Here is a 12,585-nt window from a genome sequence, read left to right on the forward strand (position 1 = left end):
TTTCCTTCTTTACTCACCAGATTTTCCAGGAACTCACAAAATCATAAGATGTCAATCTAATTTGATATTGGTAGTATTTTAAAAGTGAAAATAATGGCACCTTAAAATACAGGGAAATCCCTGATTTCTAACTTTAGTTTTATTGTGGTAAAATATACATTTTAAAAATTATCATTTTAACCATTTTAAATGGTTTCATGTTCAGCATTAATGTGGCATGAATGTTCAGTGGTAATAAGTCCACTCAAATGGTTGTGCAACCCCATCACCAGAATATTGTCATTTTCCCAAACCGAAACTCTGTACTCATTAAACAATACCTTCCATTCCTCCCCCAAACCTCTGGCAACCACCACTCTACTTTCTGTCTCTGTGAGCAATTTCACTACTCAAAGTACCTCATAACTTTGGAATTATATGATATTTGTCCTTTTGTGTCTGCTTTATTTCACTCAGCATAATATATTAAATCTATGTTCATCCATGTTGTAGCATGTGTCAGAATTGCATTCTTTTTTAAAGGCTAAATAGTATTTCACTGTATGTGTATATCACCTTTTGCTTGTCTGTTCTGATGGGCATTTGAGTTGTTTCCATTTTTTTCAGCTATTGTGAATAATACTGCTTTAAACATTGGTGTGAAAATATCTGTTTGAGTGCTCGCTTTCAATTGTTTTGGCCATATGCCAAGGAGAGGAATTACTGGATCATATGTGAATACTATGTTTATTATTTGAAAAACTGGAGTACTATTATATTTTCTGTTGCAGCTGCACCGTTTTATATTCCCACCAGCAATTTACAAAATTTGCAATTTCTTCACATCTTTGCTCTGTTAGTCTGCTTAGGATGCCATAACAAAATACCACAGCTGGGTGGATTAAACAACAGAAATTTATTTTCCCACATTCTGGATCCTAGAAGTCTATGATCTTAATAGAGCATAGTCAGTTTCTAGTGAAAGCTTTCTGCCTGACACCTTCTCATAATGTCCTAACATGGCTTTTTCCCAGTGCAAAAGTGGAGCCAGAGAGAATCAAGGATAGAGACAGAGACAAGAGAGACCATAAGAGCAAGCTGTCTAGCATCTGTTCGTATAAGGACACATCCTACTGGAACAGGGCCCAAGTCATATGACTTTATTTAATCTTAATTATTTCCTTAGAAACTCTATTTTCAAAAACAGCTACACTGGATGGAAGTTAGGGGTACAGAATATGAATTTTGGGGGACCAATTCAGCTCATAACATTGTACCATTGCCCCCCCCCAACAAATTTATTTTCTCTTCACATGCAAAATAGATTCATTCTATCTCAAGAGCCCTCAAATTTTTAATTTATTCCAGCATCAACTCTAAAGTCTAAGGCCCAAAGTCTCATCTAAATATTATCTAAATGCATGAGATTCAAGGTGTGATTCATCCAGAGGTAAAATTTCTTGCCTGCAGTGAACCCATGAAACAAGAAAAGTTATATGTTTCCATAGTACAATAGACAAACAGGCATAGGATAGATATTCTCATTTCAAAAAAGAAATAGAAAAGGAAGCAGTAATGGGTCCCAGGCAAATCCAAAACTTTGCAAAAGAAATTCCATATGATAGTAAGGCTTGAGAATAATTCTCTTTGGTTTGATGCTCTGCACTCTTGGCCAACTTGGAGGCAGCATCACCCATGGCTCTGTGGGCAGCCTTTTCCCTTTAGCTCAGTGAGGCAACCTCATCAAATGACTCTCTGAAGAGGCCCTGCTAACATGGCTGCTTTCAGAGATCACCTGAAGGGACAATACTCTTTGAAGCTAAGTAGGAAGCAGCCTTGCGCCCTGGACCTGTAATGGGAATGGCAGCCATCATGATCTCTGAAACATTTGGGGAGTCATTCTTCCCTTTTCTTGAAGGATAATGCATGTTTACAATGAACTATCTCCATCATTCTTTCTGAAGAGTCTAAGAAGTCTGACAGCCTTCCATCACTTGGGTCTGTTTTCTCTGTCCACTTTAGTTCAAACTGGCAGTACCTCCACTGTATAATCACACGTCTACTTCTGCTGAGATGTATGATTGAATCCATAAATCATATCCACAGTATCTTTATCTAATGGTTGTTCAGCGACATTAGGGTTCTCTTTGGAAAATACTTTCTCATTTTCTGTAATATAGATGGGCTAATGATCGTGTAAATCTTCAAGTTCTGGTTCGTCCTTGCATAAATATTTCTTCAATTTCTTTCTCTCCTCTTGTAGTTTACTGTAAGTGGTGAGGAGAAACCAAACCACTCCTTCAACCCTTTGCTCTGAAATCTCCTCAGCTAAATTTCCACGTTTGTTGTTCACAACTTTTGCCTTCCACAAACACTAGAAGACAAGGCAGCAGCCATTTTGTTTGCTGCTTTATAACAAAGAGTCCCTTTCTTCCAATTTCCAAGAACATGTCCCTTATTTATATCTGAGACCACAACAAAATATACTTTAATGCTCTTATTTCTATCACCAGTCCCTTCCAAGCAATCTACACTTTTTATAGCATGCACTTAAAACTCCCGGTCTCTACCCATTACCCAATTCCAAGGCTGCTTCCACATTTTTAGATATTTGTTGAAGCAGCATCTCAGTTCTTGATACCAAAATCTGTTTTAGTGTTCTTAGCCTACCGTAACAAAATATCACATTGCTGAATGACTTAAACAACAGAAATTTATTTTCTTGAATTCACAAAGCCTGAAAGTCCAAGATCAGAGTGCCAGCATGGTTAGTTTCTTGAGAGGATTCTCCTTCTGGCTTAAAGATTGCTTCCTTTCACTATATTCTCACATGTGCCCATTGGTAAGTTTCATAAAATAAAATCCACTTGAAATAAAGCCTACTTAAATTTGATGTTAAAAGCCAATGAAGATAGAGCATATTAAAAAAGAAGCATAATCACAGAAATCAATGCAGAAATCCTAAATAAAACACTAGTAAATAGCATTTTCTTTTAAGATTGATACACTTAGACACAAAGGGTATGTGGCAGGAATCCGGGAGTATCTTAACATTAAACTACTTAATCATATAATTTACCTTATCAAAGGATTAGAGGATAAAAATACAGTGAATATCTAGAAAGCTAAAAATCTAACAAATTTGTGGCCTTGATTCAAACCTTCTATTTCCTATATAAGTCAACTAACACACTAATTTTATCGCAAAAGCATTATCTCATTGCTGTGGTATATTAACTGAATTCTGTCACCTTCAGATAATCTTGATTTGTCTCCTTCAAAGTGAATCATTGTCACTTTCAAAATAGAACATGTTTTATCAAAATGATTTCTCTCATTTCCTGTTGCCAAGGAATGAAGACAATGAAATCAAAGAAATTTGCTTTCATTTGCTTAAAATTTAATGCAATAGAATATAGAAATATTTTACATTCCACCAGTTATGGATTCTTTTGATGGCTCGCAAATGGAGGAGTGAGGACTAGAATCCAGATCTGAATCCTAGTCCAGTGGTCTTTACACAGCTCTTAATCTTTCATATGCATTGGAGAGATGGGAACTCCATTTTACCTAGTGTTCTAAAAATCAGAAGCAGCTGAGGGCAGGGAAGGGCAAGGAGCAAAATATAGGGTTCTAAGCAGAATCAACTGAACAACAAAAATGTTAATGTGAAGGTCAGTAAGCCCGTGACAGCAGGCCCAGTGGGGGAATATACCACAAGGCTTTTCCAGACATTTTCCGACATTTTCTGTAGCCTTGTATAAATACATTAGTACGTTCATGAAAAATTTTGTAAAATAAAAGTTCTTTTTCTAAAGTCATTTGTGTCTGAAGACCTAATGAAAAAAGTTTCAGTTTCAATTTTTCTTTGCTATGAGTTAAAGGAATAAACGAATAAATTAAGTTCAATAATCTTATTACCAATTAACATACAGAGGGAACATAGCAAAATAGATGTTCAGCTGCATTTTTATTAAAATCATGTTTCAGGTTATGTGCTCCATTAGAGTCTGAATTCAACAGGGTCTCTTATGGAAAATACTCATTGGTAGAAAATGTTAGCAAGAACCTGCAAACAAAGAATCTACATTATAAAAATTTTTATGCCCAGATAGAGCAATAGTTTTAGTAAAAGCCTAGGTTAGCAGCAGAAAATTAAAAGCCATATGGTGTGGAGAGATTGGCACTCATGCATGACTCTCTTTGTAAAGAGAAAACAATATTTTATCTAAAAGAGTCATAACAAACATGTTCTGGAATCAAGAACATGAACAGAAATGTGAGGAAAGTCTATAGGACCGTAAGAAAGCTACCCAGGCTCATGTGGGGCAGCGGCAAGTGGGAGCAATCACACTTACTGAAAACATCTCCTTTTGAACCACTTAAATATTTGAATGTTTAATCCTACCTTTCACTGATGATGTAGAGGACAACATTGCTGTATCCCATTTTACAGCTGAGAAAATGAAACTCAGAGGCATAAAACAAACTTCTAAGTACAACCTACCCAAAAAGTAAATGATGGAATTTAAACCTGGCTCACTATTCCTCAAAAACAAACTCAGTACTCTACAGTATGCCTGTTCACTGACCAATAAGAAAAGTTTCTTCCAAGGTTTCATTTTTATATAATCACCAAGCAGCCTTCATTATGTAAACTGATAAGTTATCTCGTCCACATAAGTTTGATGAGAAAGGGAGAATGAGCCAGCATTGAAGACAGCCTCTCATGTTTCGTTCCAATAAGAATGAGTCATGGAGAGTCGACATAGAGTTCTGATCAGCCGTGAGTACACTGGATACGATCAGAGAAACAGTCCTATGCACAGCCATGTACAGCCCATGTCCAGAAAGGCAACACTCAAGTTTCCTTTGAACATCAGCCTGTTCATAACAAAATGATCAACACTACCTTCTGTATCTTTACCCTCTCTCTATCCATCTCTCCTATCTCAGAGAAAATGAACATTGGGATTTTTTAAAATTAGAAATTACATCTAGAAGCCCTACTTATTTTCAGAAAGAAAAACTGACCATAAATAGAGACAATGCCGATCATCAAGTCACCCTCCCCTGTCAGCTGATTTTCTCCACCTGGTTTGCATTGTGTGCAGCTATGTGTGTGTATATGCATGTATGGTATCTAGACATGTAGGAGTCCTTTTGTTTCTATGACTTCTTGTTAAGCCATATCCAAAGTAAACCCAAAAGCAACATGTTAACTTTTAATCATGGATGACTATATTGATATTATGGTCATTTAGCAAAATATCTAATCTGCAGTAAAACAACTCTTTATCATTGCAGATTGTTTGGGCCACGTCTTACCTGATTGGCTGTGCCATTGCATCATGCCGCCACAAAGGATCACCTCGATATTTCTATGTTTGTCACTATTGTCATGAGTATGTATTATTAGTTTTTAAAATATATAACCCCCTAAAGTAACCTAATCTAGTTTTTCAAACTTTGTTTTTTGTGTGTGCACAAATGTTTATAGCCACTGTATTCATAATAGGCAAGAGCTGGAAATAACTGAGATGTCCTTCAAAGATGAATGGTTATACAATCTGTAGTTTGAGTCTTGGCTACTTCCTATTTATGTGAAAGCACATATTTAGTTACATATTATTTTATTCTTTTGACTGTATTTTCTCTTATTAAAAAAAAAAACTCCAATATATTTTCAGAGCATTTTACCAGCAGTCTTCCTATGTGTCATTGATTCTTCAGGTAATTATTATATAAGAGAAACAAATTTAGTTAAGCAAAGAAATGAGGACATTTACTTCAACAAAACAAGAGTATTGTTAGACCAAAAGGACAGGCATGCAGTGGTGTCTTAACAAGGAAACAAATGGAAAGAGCCAAGTATCTTTCTCTGTACTTAGCTATCTAGTAAAAAAGTTGATGTATGTCTTCTCTTTAAAAATGAAATTCACATGTTACAGATTCTACCACAGATGCTAGTTGCAATTCCTAGAAAACTTAATCTGATTGTTTCAGTAAGGGTCTGCTCCACCTTCTTCTCCTATCAACTGTGATTATGACACAAGATCAAGTAAGACAAAGATGACTGCAGGGCCCATCTGTGTGGCTCCAGTGATGATTATCAGAAAAGAGAAGATTGTTCAGAGTTGGCTAGAACTGCCTGATATTTGACTACAAATGCCAGTTCAATATCACTTCTGCTGATAAAAGTCAGTGACGCCATTATGCATCTCCTTCAGCTACATGTATTTCTTAGATTAACACATAAGTCTTTCCTCCGTAATGTTAGCTCAATGAGTTGTGCTCAACCACTGTCTCCCATGTATGTAGCACAACACTAGATGTTCAATATAAATCAATGAACATGACTGATTTGAAAATACACTGCCGTACGTCACATTTGCAGTGGTGCCTCCACTATCACCATTGATTTAGAGTGTAATATCATCATATAATAACTCTATCTGAGTTATATATAAATTGCGCTGAAGACAATAAAATCTCTTTGCCCCTACAACACATGGTTTGCAAAATGTATTTTCAAGGGTTGGTGGTCTGCAGTGAACTTCAACTGCTCCAAAAAAGAAAAGTATAAAACATGGAGAGCTATGATAGGGGAATTTTCTTGGTTGAAGATTAGTCCAAGTCTCTGACTAAATCTCTTACTGAATTTAGTAATAATCTTCTTTTCAAAGTGAAATTTTAGCAGCTCAGATAAACAAATACCAGATTAAAAAAGGTTTTTTAAAACCAGAACATTTACTTTTTTAAGTTGTATTACTTTAGAAGCAGATACTATCTACATTGTGTTTTTAGACATACACAGGTAAGAATTGTCTTTTCTGTTTTGTTTTTCCTTTTGAGATAGGGCCTTGTTCTGTCACCCAGGTTGGAATACAGAGGTGTCAACATAGCTCAATGCGGCATTGACCTTCTGGGCTCCAGCTATCCTCCCACCCCAGTCTTCCAAGTACCTGAAACTACAGGCATGCGCCACCAGGCCTGACTAATTTTTTTTTCTTTTTTTTTTGGTAGATATGAAGCTGCTTTTTTTTTTTTTTTTTTTTTGCCTCGGCTTATCTCGAACTTTTGGGCTCAAGTAATCCTTCCACCTTGCCCTCCCAAAATGCTGGGATTACAGGATAAGTCATTGAGCCCTGCCTGTCTTTTCAAAAGTTTCAAGTTAGTCCAGAACTAGAACTTCTTATCTACTTTCTTTCCCACACCCCAACACTTTAGTTTTATCCATGCTGATGTACTTTCATCTTTTATATACACCATCTGTTTCAACAAAAGACATTAACATGTGAAAAATTTCTTATAACATAGTGCAAGATGGAGTTAGAACCTCTCTAACTTGCCTCACTTGAGACTTTCTTCTTAACATTGGTAAGAATCATGCCCTTTTAAATGATGGTTGACCAAGTCCTTATAGGTATTAATGAAGAATAGTGTTCTGTTGTAATTGGCTGTAAAGCTCTCTTGCTTGTGAGTGCTCTTGCTTATACTCGAGGGTACCCAAAGTTCCCAAGTACTGTTAGGACTTGACTGTCCAACGAGATGTGCACATTGCCTGAAAAATATTTTCATGTCACTCACATTTATTGGTTCTATGTGCTAAAAAAAAAATTATAGCTCTAAGACTGGAAATCTTACACCCATTTTAAAAATTATCACTCTTCTTTACAAAAATATTTGCACAATTTGTTTTTAAAATTGGTTGTACACTGTGAGTAAAATTTTATATGCATTTTTCAAAGATGAGTTTTATGAAATCACTTTTTTTTATTCAAGGGGAAATAATCCTGAAACAAAGAATGAACCTTATAAGACGGGTGTCCCATGTGAAGCCTGCCCAAATAACTGTGAAGACAAACTTTGCAGTAAGTTTTCTACATTCTGTTTGTTTACAGTTAACCCATTGGTCTGGGAACCATACATCTTTTAAATTAAGCATTGAAAAACATTGCACTTTTGTACAGCTTTCATCTCATTCATACCAAAGAAAATACACAAATTATTTCTGCTTACCCCTCCCCAGTTGCCAGAGTGACTGAAGACCGTTGATTTAACCCGTGGCAAAGGAAATCACAAAGTCTAGGTCTGAGAACTCGAGTTCCCACCCGATAGATTAAAATACTTAATTAAGGTCAACCTAGATAAAATATTGAAGTAAGTGTAGATTTTTCTCTGCTCTCTAAAATGTTCTTGGGCCCTCTTATTGCAGCTCATTATTTAGGCTTGTTGCTTTCAGTTTACCGATGTTCTCCAATTGCTTGCCGCTCCATGATTACTCAGGTTGCCCGACCACTTATTATGGCATGAAATTTTTACTGAGTGATCGTTATTCTTCTTTTGTTCCTGTGAACCACCTAAAAAGTTAGCTGATGCTCACATTAGTCCTTACATTCCTTATAGCCTCTTTTTTTTTTCAATTTCTTGAATAAATCTTACCTAAGGTGAAGTTGTAGCCAAATGGGTGCCTTTTTGTTTATTTACTTAGATAGCCAAATTTCACTTTTTAAAGCCTACCTGCAACTATAATTTCTTAATTCCTAGGAATAATCTTGATTAAGATAAATTATATTAGTAATAAGTCTGTGGAGAAAAAAATAAACCTAAGAAAAATATCCTGTGACCTCCAACTTGAAAGGTCACTTATTTTTCTTCACCTAATCAGGTTACTCTATTTGCTTTTTTTTTTTTTTTTTTCCCCTGCCTGTCATTGTTTCATGAGGTAGAACCAGGACAAGCCTTATAGTTTGGGCTGCGGTATAGGGATTCCATCTAGAGTTAGGCTGTAGTTTGACCATTGGCTCAGTTGTGGATTTTGTTGTCGTTGTTGTTGTTGTTTTTTTATTTTTTATTTTTTATTTTTTTTTATTTTTATTATACTTTAAGTTCTAGGGTACATGTGCATAACGTGCAGGTTTGTTACATATGTATATATGTGCCATGTTGGTGTGCTGCACCCATCAACTCGTCAGCACCCATCAATTCATCATTTATATCAGGTATAACTCCCCAATGCAATCCCTCCCCCCTCCCCCCTCCCCATGATAGGCCCCATTGTGTGATGTTCCCCTTCCCGAGTCCAAGTGAGCTCATTAAAGTAAGAAAGAAAATGGATTCTTCTTCCTCCTTTTACCTTTCTCTCATTTCTCTTCTCTTTTAATTTATTTACTTCTCTGTCTGTCTCCCTCTCTCTTTCTCTGTATCCACTTCACTTTTTATACCCCATTTCTGGAAAAACAATGTAGTTGGAGAGAGTTTCCTCCCCATCAAAAAAAAAAAAAAAAAATCAACCAATTATCTATGCCTTAGGGGGAGAAGGGATGGCAATTTAGTAGATTTTTAGAATCTAGGTGAGAAAAACAATGTCTGTAGTGGTATAACAATTTAATAGAAGTAAAAGAAGAGTAGGAAAGAGAAATGTTACTCAAGAAGATTGATTCTATTACATAGATGATGTATATCATAAGCCTTTTCTTTACCTGTAAGAGTTTGAGGAAGTGAGAGCTATTAAAGAAATATATGAACTTAACAATTGAACATATTGGGCACAAACAATGCTAAAAATGTAAGACCTAAATATGCAGATATAAATCATTTAATGCAATTCAAATGAAATTTATAAAAAATAATAATTCTTACTTATAATATTAGGAAAGTATATAAATTAATAACAACAGATAAAAGAAAACAATGGATTACAACACTTTATAGGTTCAAAGAAAAAAATATGTTGCCTCTAAAGAAAAAAAAAATCCATTGATAATCTTACAGATTCAAAGAAAAAAGTGTTACCTCTAAAGAAAACAAATCCATTGATAGTCATATTTCACCAGAATATTACATAAGAGAATAAAGTAGGATAATGATAGGTAATTGATTTTTTCAAAAAGGAGTAATGACTTTAGCAAATTGCTGATTATAGGAAAAAGAAGCAGAGATACACTATCAAATATACAATTGCTCAGGAGTAATATAACATCCACATTTCATTTCCTTGTTGCACCTTGATAAATCTACTGTAGTTATTCTCCAAGTTCCTGAAAGGTGAATAAGTTTAACAATTTAGGAAGGGAAAATGTATGTAGCGTAGAAAGATATTGACTAAAATAATAAACAGTAAGACATAAATGTAAATTTAAAATTTATAAGATTGTTATAAATTTCATGCAATGGTCAAACTTTATAATTGAAAGAGAAGAAATATAATGGAAAAATTTAAATTGACCACCAAATTATCAAGATTCAAATTCAGGACTGCATGATAAGGTCAGAAAATCTTAAAAGAGAGAGGGAATTAAATTATTGTTATTCTTGCCTTTATAGAGAGACAAATAGATCCATTTGTTATTTGTGATAGAGAATTCAGGTTAAAAACTATTTTAGTAAACTTTTTGGTGCTATTGCCACAAATTTAAAATGTTGGGTATCTTCATTGTGATTGGAGAATTTTGTGTGCATTTCTGCCTCTGTATGTACCAGAATATAGGTGCGTGCACATCCATGGGATAGAGCAAGGTGAGAAAAATCACTAGAATGTTAATCGAGATAACTTCTGGGTGGGTGGGTGCCATCCTATATGTGGTTTTTAATTCCATTTTCCATTGGATATACATCACTTTTAATAATCCAAAGCAAACCTTTAACCAATAAATAATGTAGCATTAGATAATTAGACAAAATAGTGTGAATATTTTATATTGCAATGGCATAGTTAATACTTTCAAAATGACAATGTAATTTAAAAAATGATTCCTCTCCAATCTGTTTATACTGGATTTGAAAAATTGTGATAAAAAACCTGTTTTATACAAAGACAAAAATTTTACCTTTTTCTTTCAAATATGATCTTATCACCTGTTTTGCATTCGGATTTAGTTAGCTTATGCTAATGAAATTGAGTTAGCTATTTTTAATAAAAATTTCTTTGTGTCTTTAATAAGATGATCTCTTTCCTCAGCAAATGTGATTTTCAAAAGGTTGTGTTGTAAAACCATACTATTTTCTTTCAGCTAACCCCTGTATCTACTATGATGAATACTCCGACTGTGACTTACAAGTCCATTATCTTGGATGCAACCACTCGACAACTAACCTGTTCTGTAAAGCCACTTGTCTGTGTGACACGGAGATAAAATAGGTCTTTGTTATTTTCATCAGTTCTGTGCTGTGACGATGAGGAGAAGATGTCTGTTGGATCTTATCTTTTGCTATAGTTCAGTAGTTTCTGCTAAATTTCATTTGATTTTAATCATGCTGGAGATCTTAACTCCTGTGCCGATACATCCTGAAGTAACACTGTTCTAAATTTTCTTAGTGCTGGAGTAAAAGGCCAAGTCCAACACCTGCCTTAAATTTAAATCATGCAATTTATAGTTCTTAAGTTGGCATAATTCAACTTACGGTATAACTGAGTCTCTCAACAGTAACCTGGGCTAAAGTAGGTCTTATGTGGTTGAACTCCCACCCCCGCTTTCCCCATATTTTCAGCCACTCTGATTATCTTCCCTGCGCAACTAACATCCAGTAATAATTCTTTACTTTTAAAATTTTACTTCTACTTTAAATCAATCATTAAAGGAATCCACAAAGCAAACAGAGTTCAGTCTCATCTTGCAAGGTAAATATCACTTAATTGGAAGTAGTTTAAATGTCTCATTGTTTTATTGTCACATCTATATATACATTTGTGAAGCAAGAAACAATAAAAAAAGCTTCGTGTGCCATTAATTTAACAAAACATGTATTCAGTACTGATTGCATACAAGATGTATGTTTATATATACAGAAAGAATACAGTTTCATTTCATTTCAAAGGCAGTATAAAAGAAATATGAAAATAGCATAATATGAGAAATAAACAAGTCCCTAAAGACATACGGGTACATATTATTATTGCCAGATGAGCATAAATAGCTTTTGTTTGGAGATTCAGGAAAGCCTTAAGGGTGGAATGACACATCTTCTGAGTAAACAGGATTGCAAAGGTTATGATTATTTCAACACAATGGAACAGCACAGTTAAGGCCAACAAACGTAAAATGCACTGAAGCATTAGGGAATATTGAATGGCTTGACATGAAGAAAGGGAAGGCAAGAAATATTTGGTCAAATTTTAACATTATACCAAAGTTATACCCTACTTGTATATTTCTTTACTCATTTTATTTTTTTATTTTTTTATTTTTATTTTTTTTTTTATTTTGATACAGATATGCAATGTGTAATAATCACATCAGGATAAATGGGGTATACATCAGCTCAATCATTCATCCTTTTTGTTACAAACAATCCAATTATACTCTTTTTGTCATTTAAAAATATACAATTAAATTATTTTTTATTATAGTCACTCTGCTGTGCTACCAAATATTAGGTATTATTCATCTTTTAAACTATTTTTTTTTGTACCCATTAACCCTCATTTTAATAAAAAGTAGCTCTACCTACTTGTATATTTCTTTACTCATTTTAATAAAGTGTTTGGAAAAAAAAAGACATCACTCACTTTCCAAAAGTAAAAAAGCCATACCTCAAACGCATTCTGCATCATACAGAGGTTCTTGTCACAGGTACAAACATTCTGTGTGGCTCCAAGAAAAG

At 34.5% G+C, this 12,585-nt stretch overlaps 1 protein-coding gene across 3 annotated transcripts in view; it reads left to right on the plus strand.

Moving 5' to 3' along the window:
* CRISP1 (cysteine rich secretory protein 1) overlaps window positions 1–12,077 on the plus strand; it is a 47,122-nt gene extending 35,045 nt beyond the window's left edge. The window contains exons 6-8 of one of the 3 annotated variants that reach the window (XM_023213091.1): window positions 5,287–5,384; window positions 7,765–7,853; window positions 10,995–11,578. In XM_023213091.1, coding sequence (XP_023068859.1) covers window positions 5,287–5,384; window positions 7,765–7,853; window positions 10,995–11,122 — 315 coding nt within the window. In that variant the 3' untranslated portion in view covers window positions 11,123–11,578. Of the gene's footprint in view, window positions 1–5,286; window positions 5,385–7,764; window positions 7,854–10,994 lie in introns of all 3 variants that reach the window. The other 2 variants (XM_023213090.1, XM_023213092.1) reach the window with 2 other exon arrangements.
* Window positions 12,078–12,585: the final 508 nt, after the last annotated feature.

This window comes from Piliocolobus tephrosceles, chromosome 5 (genome assembly GCF_002776525.5).
Source record: "Piliocolobus tephrosceles isolate RC106 chromosome 5, ASM277652v3, whole genome shotgun sequence".
Taxonomy (NCBI): domain Eukaryota; kingdom Metazoa; phylum Chordata; class Mammalia; order Primates; family Cercopithecidae; genus Piliocolobus; species Piliocolobus tephrosceles.